This window comes from Tursiops truncatus, chromosome 5, assembly GCF_011762595.2.
Source record: "Tursiops truncatus isolate mTurTru1 chromosome 5, mTurTru1.mat.Y, whole genome shotgun sequence".
NCBI classification, from domain to species: domain Eukaryota; kingdom Metazoa; phylum Chordata; class Mammalia; order Artiodactyla; family Delphinidae; genus Tursiops; species Tursiops truncatus.
In genome coordinates this window covers 27,673,647-27,697,532 of record NC_047038.1, presented here as the reverse complement: position 1 = coordinate 27,697,532, position 23,886 = coordinate 27,673,647, and the positions used below count along the sequence as shown (strand labels likewise).

The 23,886-nt window shown below is 37.5% G+C and overlaps 1 protein-coding gene across 9 annotated transcripts in view; it reads right to left on the bottom strand.

Annotated features, from left to right (window-relative positions):
- The window catches only part of ZGRF1 (zinc finger GRF-type containing 1), a 70,729-nt gene that overhangs the window by 24,307 nt on the left and 22,536 nt on the right, over positions 1 to 23,886 (bottom strand). For 4 of the 9 annotated variants that reach the window (XM_073804960.1, XM_073804959.1, XM_073804961.1 and 1 more), the window contains 6 exons: positions 20,113 to 20,186; positions 18,501 to 18,551; positions 14,273 to 14,458; positions 5,018 to 5,120; positions 4,829 to 4,926; positions 1,594 to 1,717 (listed from right to left, as the gene is read on the bottom strand). In XM_073804960.1, coding sequence (XP_073661061.1) covers positions 1,594 to 1,717; positions 4,829 to 4,926; positions 5,018 to 5,120; positions 14,273 to 14,458; positions 18,501 to 18,551; positions 20,113 to 20,186 — 636 coding nt within the window. Of the gene's footprint in view, positions 1 to 1,593; positions 1,718 to 4,828; positions 4,927 to 5,017; positions 5,121 to 14,272; positions 14,459 to 16,577; positions 16,662 to 18,500; positions 18,552 to 20,112; positions 20,187 to 23,886 lie in introns of all 9 variants that reach the window. The other 5 variants (XM_073804964.1, XM_033856750.2, XM_033856754.2 and 2 more) reach the window with 5 other exon arrangements.

Sequence of the window (23,886 nt, the reverse complement as noted above, 5' to 3'; positions counted from 1 at the left end):
CCCTCTTAGCTAAGGATTTCCACTCACCACCGCCCCACCAATTACTACATTATATTTACATAACACTGAAGTTTTCAAAGTATTTTACAGCCGAGAAGGGATTCATCATTCTCATTTTATAGATAAGATTGCCAACAAGGCCTAGAGGTAACATGACTACCAATTGGCAGAGTTAAGACAAGAACCCAGAACTAGTTTTTTGTTCTCAACTTTATATTCTCCAGAGACTGAAGTTCAAGGTTTGCTTATCGATGTGTTGCAACTTCCTTTATGTATTTATTACATTCACAGACTAATATGTTGACCTTCAGGGTAAAGAAGACTTTTAGCTTTATTTTGATATACTGTTATGTGATAAGAGTTCAACTCTGGTAAACTCATGTTATGGCAGATTTTGGCTGAGTTTTATAATTCCTTCTGTCAGCATTGTTAGTAATTGATATACTCCTGAAAATGTAAAAAGCAGTAATATTTGTTGAATAAATAATGAATAATACTGCATGGGAACTATATAAGCTTAAAGTTTTTCTCTGAAATGCTATGGTTTCCTATTTTATAATAATGTACCTTCTTGATAGAGTTTCTATTTTGTTGGGAATAAACTCTGGAGGTCACTTGGGAAGGTAGTAGAACAGCAGGTGAGTCAATGATATTTTTTTATAAACTGTTACCTTGTAATTCTAACAAGCTGATCAAGCAACACTGACAGAAAAGTTAAAACCTCATTAAATAGTAAAAGATTCGTGGTATAACTGTGTAAATCATCTACAGGCCATTGTCACCTCACCTGTTTTAGATACCCACAGCTCCCATACTGACTCTTTCCTACCTTGTTTCCTCTATCAACCACACCTACTAAACCTTCTTCAACCCAGCTACCCGGACACATTAGTTTTTATTTTTATATCATCCACCCAGGACCAAAAAATTATCTACAACTTCACCCCTCACCCAACATAACTTCAGAATAAAGGGAAGATACATGGATGAGATTACAAGAAAAGAGAGAGAAAAAGAAAAGTTAGCGAAAGGGATCCTACAGAATGTATTATACTTATCAAGAAGCAGGAAATTACTCACAGGGAAGAGTCAGAATGTATGAAAACACAGAGGCCTGAGAATGCAATTGAGGTAGCAGCAACTGAAGAGTTCCCTGATATGCCAGGATCCCAAAGCAAAAGAGGGGAACTAAGAGGTTATGCTAAGGTCAACCATGACCAGACATTCACAATGAATCCTTTCCCTGAGAGGGGAAGGGGCTATAGAGGGGCCGGGCTCTGGAGTTACAGCTGTGAGAAGTGTTGGCAATGGTAGAAGACACTTTTAGAGGTCTGTGATGAGAAGATGAGAGAAGAAATAAGAAGGAAGTAGAAAGCTGGGAGTATTGTATTTGAAAATAAGAGCCGTCTCCAATAGAAAAAGTCAAAAGGGAGAGAGGGTGTGGGAAGGTTTGAGGGCTTAAGACATTGAATCTGGTTTCAAGATTATTTTTAGTTTAGTAACAATCTCTCAAATAAAAAACTTCACTTTACATGGACAGACAGATTAGAGCCATATGGTAGCAACTGTCTAAGTTGAGAAAGTGAAAATCACCAGGTAAAGTTCTTGCTTTCAGGGACTCCTCAGAGAATTCCAGTACGAAGTCTTCATCTCTTGAGTTCAAAGGTAAAGTAGAAACAGGGCTTAATGTGGAGATCTTTTGTTCTGGTGATGTCACCTATCCAGAAAGAAGAGACAAAACTACAGATCAAAATCTTTTCCCCTATAGTTTGAATGAATTCTAATAACTATTGTAAAAATAATGCTTTCAAGCACATTGTGTAGAGCTATAGTGGGGCAAAGCTTCCTCCAAAAGGGGCAGGACAGAGTAAACTCACTAAAATAAACAAGAATAATAGAAAGTGAAATACAGAACATAAAACCTGTTGGATTTACTTGAAATGGGTCAGATTCTGATTTGGATTGATCTGGGTTACGGGGATTTGGTTGTGAAGATCAGTTTCCAGTCTAAGGGTCTCAGGCTTAATCAGATCTTATGTTTGGAGCTGTGAAGGTAAAACTTCCTGAAAACCCAAGGACAGCTTTCTCTTAGGTCCTCAGGTCTAGGAGGACTTTTTTGATATATTCCACATCTGAACAGTCATATTATTCTCTATGTTATTCTCCTTAGAACAGTATTTAATTTTGTTGCTGCTTCCAGAAATTAATCACCCTAAAAATCTAATACTAATTGAACAGACAAAACTGGGGCTTGGGCCTCACAGGCAGCTGGAATCAGGGCTTCCACCGCTGTCACTAACTCCGTCTCTTTCTCTGAAAGTCTGCTCCTCTCTCTTTCCCTGTAGACCAGATTCCTCCACATGGCAGGAAGCACAGCCCACTGAAAACTTCCTAAACTTTCCACCATTAACCACTGTAGCAGATGCTGCTGCTGTCCTGGCCATGTCTCCTTGGCCCATCTATGAGGTCATCTACAGTTGGGGAATTGCTCCCCTACCTGTCCCAGGCTTCCTACCTCTAGCATCTGCATCATTCTGCCTGAGGACAGCAGCTGCGGGAGCGCGCTGGGACAGCAGGTAGGGCAGACCAGAAGTGCCAGGTGGTTAATATGCCCAGGAGTAATCTTCAGCCAAAGAGGGATGGGAATTGGTGCATAAATACCTTACTTTCCTCATTCTTTGGGAGGACAATTCGGAGTTTTGTTTTATAGGCCTCTTAGAGGGTTCCCAGCTGGACTCAACACCTTTTATTATTGCTTTCTTCCTTTCCCTGTCCCCCAGTGTGACTGTATTTGGAGACAGGGCCTTTAAGAGGTAATAAAGGCTAAATGAGGTCATGAGAGTGGTGCCCTAATCTGACAGAATTAGCGTCCTTATAACAAGAGAGTTCTCACTCGCTGTGCTCTCTCTTGCTCTCTCTCTCTCCATGTGCACATACCAAGGAAGGACATGTGAGGACATAGTGAGAGGGCATAGTGAAAAGTAGCCATCTGTAAGCCAGGAATAGAGTTCTCACCAGAAACTTGATCTTGAACTTCTACCTTCCAGAACTGTTACAAAATAAATTTCTGTTGTTTAAGCCACTTATCCTGTGGCTTATTTTGTTACAGCAACCCTAGCCAACTAATAGAGTCCTGCATCTTACTCCACTCAGTAAACCCACCTCAGTCCACGCTGTTAAGTCAAAATAGCCAGGAGTCTTTCTCCTGCCCTTCCTTCATCCTACTCTCTACATCCAAGCCAGCAACATCCATGCTTCTAACTCAAAAATTTATCTTAAATCTATTTATCAACTGCTCTACACTTTCACTGCCACAATCTCTATTTCAAGTCACTATCGTCTACGGCTCCTCTTGACTGGTTCCCTGGCTTCCACCACAGTGCCCATCACATGCATCTTCCACCCAGCAGCCAGCAAGATCTCTTAAAAATGTAAATGTAATGGGTGTTCTGCTGAAAACCCTTCAGTGATTTCCCCGGGGAACACAGAGCAATATCAAAGTTCTTAACCTGACCTGCAAGGCTTTGTATGTCTGGTCCTGCTCCCTTTCCCAATTTCATTTAATTACCACTTTCCCTGTCACTTTCCACAATCCAGCTACTTTGATCTCCTTTCACATTCTTGAACCCACCCAACTCTTTTCAATCGCAGGGTATTTACACTTGCTGTTTCTGTACGGGGTATGTTCTTCCCCCTTCTGCTGCCACAGCTGGAGAAGCCTTCCTAATCATCTATAAAGTAGATTCCCCTATAATTTCAGAGTATCTTCACAACTTTTCTGTATAGCAATTATCTCAGTTTGTTTGTTCTCTGGAGTAACATCTCTCTCCCCTGCTGGCCTTTAAAATCAGAGATCATTCCTGTTTTGTCCAACACTCTATATCCAAGTCTTAACAAGTTCCTGACCTATAGAAGGCATTCAGTAAACACTGCTGAATTCCTATTTATTCATACATTTTATATTTCACAGTAAAATTTCATTGCTCATTTCACACATGTTCCACACATTTCCAATTAAGATCATGCCTAGGCACTTCATTGCATATCATTTGTTACTACTCTTGGGACTCTTTTTCTGGTATATTTTCTACTTGGTTTAAGAAAGCTATTAACTTTTCAAGTTTATCTTATCTTCAGCTCCTTTACAAAATTATTTTTAAACCTCTCTTTTTTTTTTTTGTGGTATGCGGGCCTCTCACTGTTGTGGCCTCTCCCGCTGCGGAGCTCCGGACGCGCAGGCTCAGCGGCCATGGCTCATGGGCCCAGCCGCTTCGCGGCACGTGGAATCCTCCCGGACCAGGGCACGAACCCATGTCCCCTGAATCAGCAGGCAGACTCTCAACCACTGCGCCACCAGGGAAGCCCTCATTTTTAATTGATTCATCTAATTCTATTTTTTCCTTTCTAATTATGTATGCCTCGCATTTCATGTCACACTGCAAAAAATAAAACATTTGAATAACAAAGAAGATAGCAGTAATCCATATTTTGTTATTTATTCTAACAAAAATTATTCTGTGCTGTTTCATTACTAAAATAATCATGGTTGGTTGTTCATAAACTTTCTTGATCATGTTAAAAAAATCATCTAGTCTTAAGAATTTTATCATTTTAGTTTTTAGTAGAGTCATTTCTTATAAGACCACAAAAATTTTTTACTCACAACTGTTAAAACTTTGTTTAGGGAATTCCCTGGTGGGCCAATGGTTAGGACTCAGCACTTTCACTGCTGGGGTCTGGGTTCAATCCCTGGTCAGGGAACGAAGATCCCATGAGCCGCAGGGTGCAGGCAACAAAACCAACAAAAAAACCTTTGTTTACATTATACCTTATTTGCTTCCCACGAAGTCCTCTCTGTTGATTTTAAATTATAATCCAAATAATTATATAAATGCTCTGAATCTTTAGGAGGGAAATCTAAAATTGCTGTGGGGGGAAAAAAAAGCATGGATCTTTACATAGTTTGTTCAATGTCAAATAACTTCTTAATGTTACATTTTATTTATAATTTACTTACAATCATTTTCAACTGAGTCCTTATTAGACTCAGCTGTCACTTGAAAATTCTCTTCAATATTAAAGCTAGTACCTCCTTTTGGAAAGTTTTCTTCATCTGGGAACTAGAAAAGAGAGATCTACTTATCAGTTCAGAAAAAATGTGTGTGCATATCCATATCTTTACCTATCTCTCTCTACACATATAGTTTATAGTTATAACCTGAGACACAGACAAACAGAAAGAAATATGTTATAAAGCCAGTTCCCTTCCGGAAAAGCAGGGTACATTATATTTCATCAATTCTTATGACTCAAGTTTCTTACATCTTAACAACTTTGAAATAGGGATGCACCTCAAAAATGACATTTTTACATCTCTAATAGCACAGGCAACATCTGTGACATAGTTGTCTTTGCCTGTGCAAGTGCAACTATATGCAAAGTAGTAATACTATTCAAAGAATGATGACTTAAATATGACTTTGTGCATTGTTAACATTACACATATTAAGCAATTCTGCTGTTTAAATGCCTTCAGAAAGATCACACTAGGATTTAGCATTGAAACAAATGTACTGTGGGGACTTCCCTGGTGACACAGTGGTTAGGAATCCGCCTGCTAACGCAGGGGACATGGGTTTGAGCCCTGGTCTGGGAAGATCACACATGCCGTGGAGCAACTAAGCCTGTGCGTCACAACTACTGAGCCTGCGCTCTAGAGCTCACGAGCCACAACTGTTGAAGCCCACGAGCCACAACTACAGAGCCCGTGTGCCACAACTACTGAAGCCCGGTGCCTAGAGCCCATGCTCTGCAAAGAGAAGCCACAACGAGAAGCCTGGGCATTGCAACGAAGAGTAGCCCCCACTGACCGCAACTAGAGAAAGCCCACGTGCAGCAAGGGAGACCCAATAAAGCCAAAAATAAAGATTAATAAAGAGCAGAAACTAACACAACATTGTAAAGCAACTATACTCCAATTAGAAACAAAAAAAGGTATTCATGGATAGCTTCTATTTGTCAGGCACAGAGTGAGGCACTGGAAATACAACAAACAAGGAGCCACTGATGGTGCCTTCACAAAAGCTGATACTTTTGGTGGGAGAAAATTAAGGACGAAGCGAAATTTGTGGCCCTGAACCAAGATGGCAGAGTAGAAGGACGTGTTCTCACTCCCTCTTGTGAGAACACCAGAATCACAACTAGCTGCTGGACAATCATCGACAGGAAGACACGGGAACTCACCAAAAATGATACCCCACATCCAAAGACAAAGGAGATGCCACAATGAGATGGTAGGAGGGGCGCAATCACAGTAAAATCAAATCCCATAACTGCTGGGTGGGTGACTCACAGACTGGAGAACACTTATACCACAGAAGTCCACCCACTGGAGTGAAGGTTCTGAGGCCCACGTCAGGCTTCCCAATCTGGGGGTCCGGCAACAGGAGGAGGAATTCCTAGAGAATCAGACTTTGAAGGCTAGTGGGATTTGATTGCAGGACTTTGACAGGACTGGGGGAAACAGAGACTCCACTCTTGGAGGGCACATACAAAGTAGTGTGCACATCGGGACCCAGGGGAAGGAGCAGTGACCCCAGGGGAGACTGAACCAGACCTACCTGCTAGTGTTGGAGGGTCTCCTGCAGAGGCGGGTGGTGGCTGTGGCTCACCGTGGGGACAACGACACTGGCAGCAGAAGTTCTGGGAAGTACTCCTTGGCGTGAGCCCTCCCAGAGTCAGCCATTAGCCCCACCAAAGAGCCCAGGTAGGCTCCAGGGTTGGGTTGCCTCAGGGCAAACAACCAACAGGGATGGAACCCAGCCCCACCCATCAGCAGTCAAGCAGATTGAAGTTTTATTGAGCTCTGCCCACCAGAGCAACAGTCAGCTCTACCCACCACCAGTGCCTCCCATCAGGAAACTTGCACAAATCTCTTAGTTACCCTCATCCACCAGAGGGCAGACAGCAGAAGCAAGAAGAACTACAATCCTGCAGCCTGTGGAACAAAACCCACATTCACAGAAAGATGAACAAGATGAAAAGGCAGAGGGCTATGTACCAGATAAATGAATAAGATAAAACCCCAGAAAAACAACTAAATGAAGTGGAGATAGGCAACCTTCCTGAAAAAGAATTCAGAAAAATGATAGGGAAGATGATCCAGGACCTCGGACAAAGAATGGAGGCAAAGATCAAGAAGATGCAAGAAATGTTTAACAAAGACGTAGAAGAATTAAAGACCAAAAAACAGAGATGCACAATACAATAACTGAAATGAAAACTACACTAGAAGGAATCAATAGCAGAATAACTCAGGCAGAAGAATGGATAGTGAACTGGAAGACAGAATTCTGGAATTCACTTCTGTGGAACAGAATAAAAAAAGAATGAAAAGAAATGAAGACAGCCTAAGAGACCTCTGGGACAACATTAAACACAACAACATTCACATTATATAGGTCCTAGAAAGAGAAGAGAGAGAGAAAGGACCCGAGAAAATATTTGAAGAGATTACAGTCGAAAACTTCCCTCACATGCGAAAGGAAATAGCCACCCAAGCCCAGGAAGCGCAGCAAGTCCAATACAGGATAAACCCAAGGAGAAACACGCCGAGACACATAGAAATCAAACTGGCAAAGATTAAAGACAAAGAAAAATTCTTGAAAGCAGCAAGGGAAAAACAACAAATAACATACAAGGGAACTCCCAGAAGGTTAACAGCTGATTTCTCAGCAGAAACTCTACAAGCCAGAAGGGAGTGGCATGATATACTTAAAGTGATGAAAGGGAAGAACCTACAACCAAAATTACTCTACCCGGCAAGGATCTCATTCAGATTCGATGGAGAAATCAAAAGCTTTACAGACAAGCAAAGCTAAGAGAATTCAGCACCACCAAACCAGCTCTACAACAAATGCTAAAGGAAGTTCTCTAAGTGGGAAACACAAGAGAAGAAAAGGGCCTACAAAAACAAATCCAAAACAATTTAGAAAATGGTAATAGGAACATACATATTGATAATTACCTTACACGTGAATGGATTAAGTGCTCCAACCAAAAGACACAGGCTTGCTGAATGGATACAAAAACAAGACCCATCTATATGCTGTCTACAACAGACCCACTTCATACCTAGGGACACATTCAGACTGAAAGTGACGGGATGGAAAAAGATATTCCATGCAAATGGGAACCAAAAGAAATCTGGAGTACCAATACTCATATCAGATAAAATAGACATTAAAATAAAGAATGTTATGAGACAAGGAAGGACACTACACGATGATTATGGGATCAATCCCATAATATAACAATTATAAATATATATGCACCCAACAGAGGAACACCTCAATATATAAGGCAACTGTTAACAGCTCTAAAAGAGGAAATCGACAGTAACACAATAATAGTGGGGTACTTTAACACCTCACTTACATGGACAGATCATCCAAACAGAAAATTAATAAGGAAACACAAGCTTTAAATGACACAATAGTCCAGATAGATTGAATTGATATTTATAGGACATTCCAACAAGAATCAGCAGATTACACTTTCTTCTCAGTTGTGCACGGAACATTCTCCAGGATAGATCACATCTTGGGTCATAAATCAAGCCTCAGTAAAATTAAGAAAATTGAAATCATATCAAGCTTCTTTTTTGACCCCAACATTTTGACATTAGAAATGAATAACAGGGAAAAAAACGTAAAAGACACAAACACATGGAGGCTAAACAATACATTACTAAATAATCAAGAGATCACTGAAGAAATAAAAGAGGAAATCAAAAAATACCTAGAGACAAATGACAATGAAAACACGATGATCCAAAACCTATGGGAGGAAGCAAAAGCAGTTCTAAGAGGGAAGTTTATAGCTATACAAGCCTACCTCAAGAAACAAGAAAAATCGCAAGTAAACAATCTAAACTTACACCTAAAGGAACTAGAGAAAGAAGAACAAACAAAACCCAAAGTTAGCAGAAGGAAAAAAATCATAAAGATGAGAGCAGAAATAAATGAAATAGAAACAAAAAAAAACAATAGTAAAGATCAATAAAACTAAAAGCTGGTTCTTTGAGAAGATAAACAAAATTGATAAACCATTAGCCAGACTCATCAAGAAAAAGAGGGAGAGGACTCAAATCAATAAAATTAGAAAGGAAAAAGGAGAAGTTACAACAGACACCACAGAAATGCAAAGCATCCGAAGAGACTACTACAAGCAACTCTATGCCAATAAAATGGACAATCTGGAAGAAATGGACAAATTCTTAGAAAGGTATAAGCTTCAAAGACTGAACCAGGAAGAAACAGAAAATATGAACAGACCAGTCACAAGGAATGAAATTCAAACTGTGATTAAAAAGCTTCCAACAAACCAAAGTCTAAGACCAGATGGCTTCACAGGTAAATTCTATCAAACATTTAGAGAAGAGCTAACACCCATCCTTCTCAAACTCTTCCAAAAATTGCAGGGGAAGGAACACTCTCAAACTCATTCTATGAGGCCACCATCACCCTGATACCAAAACCAGGCAAAGATACTACAAATAAAGAAAATTACAGACCAATATCACTGATGAATATAGATGCAAAAATCCTCAACAAAGTACTAGCAAACAGAATCCAACAGCACATTAAAAGGATCGTACACCATGATTAAGTGGGATTTATCCCAGGGATATGAGGATTGTTCAATAGACGGAAATCAATCAATGTGATATACCATATTAACAAACTGAAGAATAAAAACCATTATGACCATCTCAATAGATGCAGAAAAAGCTTTTGACAAAATTCAACACCATTTATGATAAAAACTCTCCAGAAAGTGGGCATAGAGGGAACCTACCTCAACATAATAAAGGTCATATATGACAAACCCATAGCAAACATCATTCTCAATGGTGAAAAACTGAAAGCATTTCCTCTACGATCAGTAAAAAGACAAGGATGTCCACTCTCACCACCAGTATTCAACATAGTTTTGCAAGTCCTAGCCACGGCAATCACAGAAGAAAAAGAAATAAAAGGAATACAAATTGGAAAAGAAGAAGTAAAACTGTCACTGTTTCCAGATGACATGATACTATACATAGAAAATCCTAAAGATGCCACAAGAAAACTACTAGAGCTAATCAATGAATCTGGTAAAGTTGCAGGATACAAAATTAATGCACAGAAATCTCTTGCATTCCTATACACTAATGATGAAAAATCTGAAAGAGAAATTAAGGAAACACTCCCATTTACCATTGCAACAAAAATAATAAAATACCTATGAATAAACCTACCTAGGGAGACAAAAGACCTGTATGCAGAAAACTGTAAGACACTGATGTAAGAAATTAAAGATGATACCAACAGATGGAGAGAAATACCATGTTCTTGGATTGGAAGAATCAATATTGTGAAAATGACTATACTACACAAAGCAATCTACAGATTCAATGCAATTCCTATCAAATTACCAATGGCACTTTTTACAGAGCTAGAACAAAAAATCTTAAAATTTGTATGGAGACACAAAAGACTCCGAAGAGCCAAAGCAGTCTTGAAGGAAAAAAACAGAGCTGGAGGAATCAGACTCCCTGACTTCAGACTATACTACAAATCTACAGTAATCAAGACAATATGGTACTGGCACAAAAACAGAAACATAGATCAATGGAACAAGATAGAAAGCCCAGAGATAAACCCACACACCTATGGTCAACTAATCTATCACAAAGGAGGCAAGGATAGACAATGGAGAAAAGACAGTCTCTTCAGTAAGTGATGCTGGGAAAACTGGACAGCAACATGTAAAAGAATGAAATTAGAACACTCCCTAACACCATACATAAAAATAAACTCAAAATGGATTCGAGACCTAAATGTAAGACCGGGCCCTATAAAACTCTTAGAGGAAAACACAGGAAGAACACTCTTTGACATAAATTACAGCAGGATCTTTTTTGATCCACCTCCTATAGTAATGGAAATAAAAACAAAAATAAACAAATGGGACCTAATGAAACTTCAAAGCTTTTGCACAGCAAAGGAAACCATAAACAAGATGAAAAGACAACCCTCAGAATGGGAGAAAATATTTGAAAACGAATCAACAGACAAAGGATTAATATCCAAAATATATAAACAGCTCAGGCAGCTCAATATTAGAAAAACAAACAACCCAATCCAAAAATGGGCAGAAGACCTAAATAGACATTTCTCCAAAGAAGACATACAGATGGCCACGAAGCACATGAAAAGCTGCTCAACATCACTAATTATTAGAGAAATGCAAATCAAAACTACAATGAGGTTATCACCTCACACCAGTTAGAATGGGCATCATCAGAAAATCTACAAAGAACAAATGCTGGAGAGGGTGTGGAGTAGAGGGAACCCTCTTGCACTGTTGGTGGGAATGAAAATTGATACAGCCACTATGGAGAACAGTATGGAAGTTCCTTAAAAAACTAAAAATAGAATTACCATATGATCCAGCAATCCCACTACTGGGCTTATATCCAGAGAAAATCATAGTTTAAAAAGACACATGCCACCCAATGTTCGTTGCAGCACTATTTACAATAGCCAGGACATGGAAGCAACCTAAATGCCCATCGACAGATGAATGGATAAAGAAGATGTGGTACATATATGCAATGGAATATTACTGAGCCATAAAAAGGAATGAAATTGGATCATTTGTTGAGACGTGGATGGATCTACAGACTGTCATACAGAGTGAAGTAAGTCAGAAAGAGAAAAATAAGTATTGTATATTAACGCATATACGTGGAACCTAGAAAAATGGTACAGATGAACCGGTTTGCAGGGCAGAAGTTGAGACACAGATGTAGAGAACAAACGTATGGACACCAAGAGGGGAATGCCATTGGGGGGCTGGGGTGGGATGAATTGGGCGATTGGGATTGACATGTACATACTGATGTGTGTAAAATTGATGACTAATAAGAACCTGCTGTATAAAAAAATAAAATTAAATTTAAAAATTTAAAAAGGTTAATAAAAAGTATTGTGTTCATAGAAAGACAAGAAAACAAAACAGTACGAAATACAATAAAACACTATGCTCAAATAAATATAAAAGAATATTCCACTAAATATAACATTAAAAATCCAAGCGAAGGGCTTCCCTGGTGGTGCAGTGGTTAGGAGTCCGCCTGCCGATGCAGGGGACACGGGTTCATGCCCTGGTCCGGGAAGATCCCACATGCTGCGGAGTGGCTGGGCCCGTGAGCCATGGCCGCTGAGCCTGCACGTCCACAGCCTGTGCTCCGCAACGGAAGAGGCCACAACAGTGAGAGGCCCGCATACCGCAAAAAAAAAAAAAAAAAAATCAATTATAGGTGAATTACAGATCAAAATGTGAAAGGCAAAATTATAAAGCTTCTACAAGATAACATGAGAGTATCTTTATGACCTTAGGGTAGAGAAAGACTTCTAAAATAAGACAAAAAAGCAATAATCAGAAAGGAAACAACAGATAAATTGTATTGTATTGAAAATTATAAACTTCCATTCATCAAAGGCATCATTAAGAATGAAAGATAAGTCAGAGTCAGGGAAGATAAGCACGCCAATTAAAAACTGAGGAAGAAAGCTTAACAAACACTTCATGAGAGAGGATTACAGAGAAGGCTAATAATATACAAAAAGGTCCTAACCTCATTATTAGGCAGGAAAATGCAAATTAAAACCACAATGAAATAACACTACATACCCACCAGAATAGCTAAAATTCGAAACAAAAAACTGTCAGCACCAAGTGTTAATGAAGATGTAGAGTGATGGGGACTCTCATACATTCCTGATAGAAAATATAAACTCTAATAACCATTTTGGAAAGCAGTTTGGCATTATCTACCAAAAGTAAAGACATGCATATCTAGTGACTCAATAATCACACTTCTAGGTAGTGTAAATAACAGAAGCATGTCATGTGTATACACATTCATGATAGTACATGATTATTCACAGCAGTATTATCTGTGATAACCTCCAAAGGCAAACGACCTAAACAACTGAAGAATGTATTGGGGTGTATTTACACAATGGAATCCTACACCAGCAACGAAAATGAATAAACTACAGCGACAAGCAACAACATGGATGAATTTCAAAACTGCAATGTTGAACAAAAGAAGGCAGACACACAAAAAAAACACTGTGTATTACTCTATTTAAAGTTTTAAAAGCAAAACTAATATATGGTATTATAAGTCAAAATGGTGGTTATCTTTGGGGAGAATGGAAGGGGTAGTGATTGAAAGGGGGCAGAAGGGGTACTTCTGAGATGCTGGTAATGCTCTATTTCTTAAGGGTGGAGGTTACATGGGTGTGTTCACTTTGTGGCAATTATTGGGCTGAGCACTTGCAGTCTGTGCACTTATTTTGTATGTGCATTATGCTTTAATAAAAAAGGGAAAAGTTTAAAAAAGTCTCTTTAACAGTTACTGTTTCAAATATATGCATACATCCTTTCTCCATAACCTTTTCTATTTGGGTAGCAATGAGAGGTACTTGGTGTCCTACTTAGTGGGGAGAGGGGTGGATATTAGAAGGAAAAAAAATCTGCTAGCTGTTAAATATATTTTCTATATGTAATCTGCCTATCTGTTCTTGTCATAAATTTCTACTATTGTCTGAAGTGAAAAGTAATCCTTTAAGTTCCTGATCCTAAAAAGGCAGTAAATCTTTCAAATATTTTTGTCTTATTTAGTTTGATTTAAGATATGATATTTCTTGTCAATTTACTAAACTTTTTTTTAACTTACAACTGTACAAAGATTTAAATATACTCTCTTTACAAAATTTAGTATTGACATAAAGAAAATGATTTGGTAAGATGCAGCTATAAAAATATTTTTAAGGGCTTCCCTGGTGGTGCAGTGGTTAAGAATCCACCTGCCAGTGCAGGGGACACAGGTTCGAGCCCTGGTCCAGGAAGATCCCACATGCCACGGAACAACTAAGCCCGTGTGCCACAACTACTGAGCCTGCGCTCTACAGCCCGTGAGTCACAGCTACTGAGCCCACGTGCCACAACTACTGAAACCCGCGTGCCTAGACCTCATGCTCCGCAACAAGGGAAGCCACCACAATGAGAAGCCCACGCACTGCAACGAACAGTAGCCCCCACTCGCTGCAACTAGAGAAAGCCCATGCGTAGCAACTGAAGACCCAATGCAGCCAAAAATAAATAAATTAAATAAACTAAATATATATATATATATATACTTTTTTTTTTTTACCTGAAAGAAGTCAATCTGCATACAAGTGCTAGGCAACTCTGGTGTCAAAAAACAACTGTTTGTCGTGCAGTTTTCATACACAATGCTATCTGGAAACTGACTGCATTCAAGCTGTGAGCTGTGTCCTCTCACTATCACAGCACTAGCAGCTGATCCTTTCACTTGATGCCCTTGAAATTCAACAGGCTATAGTAAATTATTAAAAATGAGTATTACATAAGTATACATATTTACAATACACACATACAAAGAAAATAATGCATAATTCGGCTTTCTATTGAATATTAGTTAATGTAAATAATTACTAAGAGACTAATACTGAAAACCAGGAAATATTCCTATTATCCTAAAATATGTTAAGGGTAGACTAATTTAAAGTGCAGTGATTGGGGCTTCTCTGGTGGCACAGTGATTAAGAATCCGCCTGCCAATGCAGAGGACATGGGTTTCAGTCCTGGTCCGGGAAAATCCCACATGCCGCGGAGCAACTAAGCCCATGTGCCACAACTACTGAGCCTGTGCGCTAAAGCCCACAAGCCACAACTACTGAGCCTGCATGCCACAACTACAGAAGCCCACGCGCCTAGAGCCCATGCTCTGCAATAAGAGAAGCCACTGCAATGAGAAGCCAGAGCACCACAGCGAAGAGCAGCCCCTGCTAGTGGCAACTAGAAGAAAGCCCGCGCACAGCAACACAGTCAAAGATAAATAAATAAAAATAAATAAAACATTAAAAAATAAATAAAGTGCAGTGATTTAACTGCATTCAAGGTCAACATTAATAAGTATGATTTTTTTTTTGTTTTTTTACAAACACAAGGAGTGTAATGATAATGGGTTGATTAAGCCAGAAAGACACAGGTGCTCCTTCCTCTATGCTTCCACTATACATTACACAACATTTTTGGTTTTTTATTTTTGTTTTGGCCACACTGCATGGCTTGTGGAGTCTTAGTTCCCTGACCAGGGATCAAACCCGGGCCCTTCGCAGTGAAAGCGTGGCGTCCTAACCACTGGACTGCCAGGGAATTCCCCACAACTTTCCATTGTAGACATCACATTACACTACAATGAAGTTTCTTCTTATCTGTATACTAACTGTACTGCAAGCTCCTTGAGGGCAAAGACGCTTCTGCTTCATCAGGATATCACCTGCATTTAATACCATGCTTGGAATACAGGAGGCAATCAATAAACACATGATAATAGGAAGGGAAGAGAGAAGGAACAGAGGAAGCATTTTCCTTTAAGGGTTTTGTAAACTATCAGAATATTAGCAAGAGGGATGCTGGGTTCCCAGCTTCCCAGATGATCTGATCCTATAGCTCTGAGAACAAAGGCCTAAGAGTACCAAGACAGACATGTACCTCAGAGGGGTGCTTTCACCCCCTCAGAGACTTGGTCTGCTTTCAGACTTCAGATGGCTTTCTCTGCTGCCCCATTGAGGGTTCTAGGATTTTTACTCTGTGCAGGGTGACAAAGCCTACCCAGAATGTGGAAAAATAAGAGTATGTAGAGTCAAAGGAATGTACATAAAGAATGAATTTATTTCTAACTGATAAATTAACAGAATGACAAAAATACATAATCTGAAAATTCTCTTATTTAAAAATGAGGATTCTAAATCACACATTTGAAAGGAACTAAATTGCCTCTGAAACAAGAGTTTTGTTGAAAACATTATTTTGAATTTTAAAACATAACATATATCAATAAAAAAAAAGTCTAAACCTTTAAAGACTGTATATTTCTGCTTTGTTTCATGTGGAATACAAATTTTCTACAAACAAACAGGTGCCTTGCTTTCTTTGATGCTATGTAGATCCTTTCCAGAGATCTGTTGAGTTTTAAGAATAGAATCACTATTTACAAAACCCAACCATTTATATGCTGTTGTCTCTATCAATTTTTGCTGTGGAGTGGGTAGCATTACTCAGAGCTTGGGTTATATATACTTCTATCCCTTCAGCCTGAAGTAAAAGTGGTGGAGTAAACTATAATGAATTAAAAGTTATAAACATCTTCACTTTGTTCTACACAGAACATTCATTAACTGTACTTTACATATCTTTGTGCCCAATCCCTAGGATATCCTATGCATACATAACGCATTATTAGTTCATTAGTAACAGAGAGAGGCCTCAAGACCAAAAAAAGGGGTAGGAGTCATTAGTGTCTCTTGTTCTTAAAACCAGGTTAATTCATTTTGCTCACTAATCTTCTGCTTATGAAAACTCTGACAGTTGTGTAAAAAAACAGCAGGAAAACACGGTGGCTTAGAAAATCAATTCTTCACAAATTTTACCTTGGGGTCACAGGTTTCTCTCTCCATTTGTTTAGGAATAACAGCTAGAAAAGCAGTCTCTTCTTCACTGCCCAAGGAAAAGAACTAGGATAAAATATCAATAAGTATGTTAGCTAAAATAGTTTTGTAGGTGTTTATGAGTTTGATGGGAAAATATTCCTCAAACTTAAAGTTAAGTCTGCCCTTTCAAAATGATGATACTTGTCATCTCCATCTTGCTTCTCTATATACATACATACAATAAGCAACCCCCGGCAAAGGAGTGCTCTAGCAGAGAAAGTACTATACTAGTTAATTTAAAAACTCAGCATATTAGAAAATTGGAATTCTAAACTTTTAATTGAATTCTTTTTTAACATTGCTGGGTATGTTATAAATCCCATACTAATATTTAAGTTAATGCAGATTATTTAATTCAAAAATTAGCGTAAAATTAAAGAAGTGTAATAGTTTATTTAAAGAGAGAATCATCTTCTAGCCACCATAAAACACAAGATACAGACAACAGCAACTAGTCATTTTTAGTTCATCAAGTAACTATATAAAATAGCCATAATTTCTAATATGAACTACAGACTCAGAAAATGAACTCAACTGTAGAAGTAATTTCTTTATGTTTAACAAATATGGAGAAAAAATATGCCACTAAAAGAGGTAAAATAGTGTATTTATTCAAATAATAGTCACTTTCCTTTTATAACAATATACATAAGCACAACTGCCAATCAGGTAGCTCTTAAAAACATTCAACTCATATTTTAGAACTAGCATTTTTGAATATAGTGAGTTTAAAAAATTAGTTAGTATATTGTATCTTCTAGCTCCTTTGCTTTGTGTGACTAATCACACTTACAGCAATAAGGTGAAGGTGGCATTAAATATTAAGCGCACCCTAATTTTAAGTTTTGAAAGTTCCTTCTATCACTAGGTGTGTATGAAGAGTTTGATTCAGAGAGTTGTAGCAAGAAAGCTATTATAAAAACACAAATGTACTTTGATATTAATGCTAAAAAGATTTAAATTTTTTTTTTGCAGAAGATTCTAAGACCTTTTTCATTATTTTGAGATTATAAAATATTTTGCTTTAAAAATATATGACATTTATTTAAAAAAAAAAATATATATATATATATATATATATATATGACATTTATTTAAATGGCAACTCATCCTGGAGGGAAAAACAGTGATAGTGTTAATTTGCAATTTATACTTTGTGATAATTATACTTGAAAAAGTTGAAAACGTTTTTTTCTGTTTTTCTGTTTTGTTTTTTTTTGCGGTATGCAGGCCTCTCACCGTTGTGGCCTCTCCCACTGCGGAGCAGAGGCTCCAGACGCACAGGCTCAGTGGCCATGGCTCACGGGCCCAGCCGCTCCACGGCATGTGGGATCCTCCCAGACCAGGGCATGAACCGGTGTCCCCTGCATCAGCAGGCAGACTCTCAACCACTGCGCCACCAGGGAAGCCCTAAACCGTATTTTTTTCAAGTGAAAAAAACCCAGTAAGAATGTGATCATTTGTAAGCAGCTGCTGACTGTTCATTATTTTATACTTGATCTTGTAATATAAGGGTGAAAAATGATTGAGTCACCACAATGGATTTTGTTTTATTTTGTACTGTTCTAGGCAACAGAGCCTGCAGATGCAGTTGTAATTGTCAATGACAATTCTTGGATTAGGTAATGCTTGCAAGTTTGAAAAATTAGCTTTATGATAAAATATTTGTTATTTACCCAAATTCTACTGACTACACAGGACACTTATACAAGACAGTAGGCTCATCTAAATGAGTATAAAAGGGTAACTAATTACAAATAAATTTGAAAACTGGCAATATAGAATACAAACGTATAATTACATGCCATACTTATATATACGAATACAATTTCTGGCTATGTTACATTTTAAAAGTTAACTCACCTGCAAAGACTGAAGTGATTTACTTGGTTCAACTTCATTTTCTTTCATCATCTTAGGAATAGAACATTAATATAAGATAAGCCAAAAGGTAATCGTAACTTAGAAATAAAATATAGATTTTTTTAGATGTAAGAAATATAAGGTCACCATTACTAATAATCAAAGAAATAAAAACTAAGTGTTGATTAAATACTATTTCACTTAGGAAGAATTTTAAAAGATCTCAGTACTGGTAAATATGAAATGAAACAAATATTCATATTGTAAAACATTAAGATATTTTGATTTGACTTATATCAACAATCTAAGAAAGTTGTTCTTGGCCTCTCAAATTATCAGTTCCATTTCTAAGAATCAAATCTAAGGAAATAACTAAACGTAAACAATAATTTATGTGCAAAAACATCTACTAAAGTTTTATTTACAAAAGCAAAATGCTAGAAATGATCTAAATGTCCAAAATAGGGAACTGTTTGTCCAAAGCAAAGGATATCCACGAGATGGAATGATAAGTAACCTTTAAAAGGTATGTGTAAGTGTTCTTAATAATGTGAGAAAATACAATATGATATTAAGGAGAAAGGATATAAAACTATTTGTACCTATCAATCTAACCATATTTTTTAAATTAGGCCAAAAATGCTGGAAATGTTAATAGTAATTATCTCCAGGTGGTATGGTAAGTTTTATTTTTTCTTTACCTTTTTCTGTATTTAAAAAAAAAGGAGGAAAAAATTGATATTATTAAAAAAACAGTAACATGGAAAATAGAATATGATACAAACTGGGGGTAAATGAAACAAGGAAAGAACTGTCTCTTCAAAAGTGCTAAAAGCATCTTCACTGAGAAACACTAACCTAGATAACTTATTGTAGAATTTCATTTCATCCTAATTAGTACTATTACTTTTTATATTATTTCCATGGTTCCCAAACTGGTATAACAAGGTACTTTGGGGTGCCACAGTGAACTCAACAGAGGCTCCACAAGATATTTTAAATTTGAGGGAAACACAGTGTCATTAGACATCTGTCAGAAACGGAACAAACTGCAAACTCAAGGTAGTTCAGTTTCAACATCAGATTTCACGTCATTTCTGTCAGTGACATCATATCTTTGTGAAGCTGGGTTTTAGGAAATGGCTATGATAAAAATCAATTGCCATACAAAAATCAATGTGGACCCAGAAACTGAATCTATTCCAAGCTTTGAGAAGTTGCACAGTGCCCAACAAGTGCATGCATTCCATTAGTAACTGTGTTTATTTAAAAATAAAATGCTTATCATAACCATTTCACAATATATGCATATATCAAATCATTATGTTGTACATCTTAAACTAATACAATGTTATATGGTCAATTATATCTCAATAACACTGGAAAAAAAGGACAAAATGCTTACCAAATTACTAAGTTTTTAATACTACTAACTAAATAAAAGGAACTGCTAGGTTTCTTTTGGCCAAGCAATGCAATAAAAAAAATCACTAAGATACAGGAGAGGTCATGAACCAACATAGCTTCAGACTCCTGTATTTCTATAGTATCATTACAAATTATAGAACATTCTATATCAAAATAATAAATATACTGACAGAAAAATATGTACCTGTTGAGGATCCTGGTTCAGATGAGGAGACTTTGGTATAGCTTGTGAAACTACTGCAGTCAATGGTTTCCTAGCTAGAATGGACAAAATCCAATTATCTTATTCATCATAAATATAGTAGTGCTCTAAAATTTTTAAAAACTTATATCTAAAACTGAGTGAAACAAGGAATATAACAATTATTTCCAAAATACAGTATGCCAGGCACTGGGGAAACAGCAGTGAACAAAACAAACAAGATCCCTTGAAAAGAAAGGGACACAGAAGATAAATAAATTCAGATTGTGATACAAAAGGGTTTCATAACACAGGGTGAAATGAGAGAGAGTAACGCTAGCAGGATGACCTGAAGAGATCTCTCACAGGAAGTAACATTTATGCTGAAACCTGAAGACAAGAAAAAACTAGCTATGCAGGGGTAAAGGTGTTCAGGTGAAAGGCAGAACAAGTGTAAAGACTCTGAGACAGAAAAAGCTGGCAAGCCTACAGAATGGAAAGGAGGATGGGGGGAACTCAGCGTTCTGAGAAAGGTCTGAGAAAATATTTGGAGATTAGTCGAAAACTTCCCTAACATGGGAAAGGAAATAGTCAATCAAGTCCAGGAAGCAGAGAGTACCACCCACAGGATACACCCAAAGAGAAACACACCGAGACACATATTAATGAAACTATCAAAAATTAAATACAAAGAAAAAATATTAAAAGCAGCAAGGGAAAAGCAACAAATAACATACAGGGAATCCCCATAAGATTAATAGCTGATCTTTCAGCAGAAACTCTGAAAGCCAGAAGGGAGTAGCAGGACATATTTAAAGTGATGAAAGGGAAAAACCTACAACCAAGATTACTCTACCCAGCAAGGATCTCTTTCAGATTCGATGGAGAAATTAAAACCTTTACAAATAAGCAAAAGTTATTAGAATTCAGCACCACCAAACCAGCTTTACAACAAATGCTAAAGGAACTTCTCTAGGCAGGAAATACAAGAGAGGGAAAAGATCTACAAAAACAAACCCAAAACAATTAAGAAAATGGTAATAGGAACATATATATCAATAATTACCTTAAATGTAAATGAATTAAATGCTCCAACCAAAAGACACAGATTGGCTGAATGGATACAAAAACAAGACCCGTCTATATGCTGTCTACAAGAGACCCACTGCAGACCTAGGGACACATACAGACTGAAAGTGAGGGGATGGAAAAAGATATTCCATGCAAATGGGAATCAAAAGAAAGCTGGAGTAGCAATACTCATATCAGATAAAATAGACTTTAAAATAAAGAATGTTACAAGAGACAAGGAAGGACACTACACAATGATCAAGAGATCAATCCAAGAAGATATAACAATTGTAAATATATATGCACCCAACACAGGAGCACCTCGATACACAAGGCAAATGCTAATAGCCATAAAAGGGGAAATCGACTGTGACACAATAATAGTAGGGGACTTTCACACCTCACTTTCACGAATGGACAAATCATCCAAAATGAAAATAAATAAGGAAACACAAGCTTTAAATGACACATTAAACAAGATGGACGTAATTGATATTTATAGGACATTCCATCCAAAAACAACAGAATACACTTTCTTATCAAGTGCTCATGGAACATTCTCCAGGACAGACCATATTCTGGGTCACAAATCAAGCCTTACTAAATTTAAGAAAACTGAAATCATATTAAGTATCTTTCCCAACCACATCGCTATGAGACTAGATATCAATTACAGGAAAAAAAAAACTGTAAAAAATACAAACACATGGAGGCTAAACAATACAGTACTAAATAACCAAGAGATCACTGAAGAAATCAAAGAGGAAATCAGAAAATACCTAGAAACAAATGACAATGAAAACACAAAAACCCAAAAGCTATGGTATGCAGCAAAAGCAGTTCTAAGGGGGAAGTTTATAGCAATACAATCCTACCACAAGAAACAAGAAAATACTCAAATAAACAACCTAACCTTATACTTAACGCAATTAGAGAAAGAACAAAAAAACCCCAAAGTTAGCAGAAGGAAAGAAATCATAAAGATCAGATCAGAAACAGATGAAAAAGAAATGAAGGAAACATCAAAGATCAATGAAACTAAAAGCTTGTTCTTTGAGAAGATAAACAAAATTGATAAACCATTAGCCAGACTCATCACGAAAAAATGTGAGAAGACTCAAAATCAACAGAATTGGAAATGAAAAAGGAGAAGTAACTGACACTGCAGAAATACAAAGGATTGTGAGAGATTACTACAAGCAACTATGTGCCAAAAAAATGGAAAACCTGGAAGAAATGGACAAATTCTTAGAAGAGCACAACCTTCTGAGACTGAACCAGGAAGAAACTGAAAATATAAATAGACCAATCAATCACAAGCACTGAAATTGAAATTGTGATTAAAAATCTTCCAACAGGGGGCTTCTGTGGTGGCGCAGTGGTTGAGAGTCCGCCTGCCGATGCAGAGGACGTGAGTTCGTGCCCCGGTCCGGAAGGATCCCACATGCCGTGGAGCAGCTGGGCCCATGAGCCATGGCCGCTGAGCCTGCGCGTCTGGAGCCTGTGCTCCACAACGGGAGAAGCCACAACAGTGAGATGCCGGCGTACCACAAAAAATAAATAAATAAAAATCTTCCAACAAACAAAAGCCCAGGACCAGATGGCTTCACAGGCAAATTCTATCAAACATTTAGAGAAGAGCTAACACCCATCCTTCTCAAACTCTTCCAAAATATAGCAGAGGGAGGAACACTCTCAAACTCATTCTACTATGCCACCATCACCCTGATACCAAAACCAGACAAAAATGTCACAAAAATAGAAAACTACAGGCCAATATCTCTGATGAACACAGATGCAAAAATCCTCAACAAAAAATTAGCAAACAGAATCCAACAGCACATTAAATGGATCGTACACCATGATCAAATGGGGTTTATCCCAGAAATGCAAGGATTCTTCAATATATGCAAATCAATCAACGTGATACACCATATTAACAAATGAAGGAAAAAAACCATATGATCATCTCAATAGATGCAGAAAAAGCTTTCGACAAAATTCAACATCCATTTATGATAAAAACTCTCCAGAAACTAGGCACAGAGGGAACCTACCTCAACATAATAAAGGCCATATATGACAAACCCACAGCCAACATCATTCTCAATGGTGAATAACTGAAACCATTTCCTCTAAGATCAGTAACAAGAAAAGGTTGCCCACTCTCACCATTATTATTCAACATAGTTTTGGAAGTTTTAGCCAAAGCAATCAGATAAGAAAAATAAAAGGAATCCAGTTCAGAAAAGAAGAAGTACAACTGCCACTGTTGCAGATGACATGATACTATACATAGAGAATCCTAAAGATACTTCCAGAAAAGTACTAGAGCTAATCAATGAATTTGGTAAAGTAGCAGGATACAAAATTAGGGCACAGAAATCTTTCTCATTCCTATACACTAATTATGAAAAATCTGAAAGAGAATTTAAGGAAACACTCCCATTTACCACTGCAACAAAAAGAATAAAATACCTAGGATAAACCTACTCAAGGAGACAAAAGACCTGTATCCAGAAAACTATGACACTGATGTAAGAAATTAAAGATGAAACCAACAGATGGAGAGATATACCATGTTCTTATATTGGAAGAATCAACATTGTGAAAATGATTATACTACCCAAAGCAATCTACAGATTCAATGCAATCCCTATCAAACTACCAATGGCATTTTTTACAGAACTAGAACAAAAATTTTCA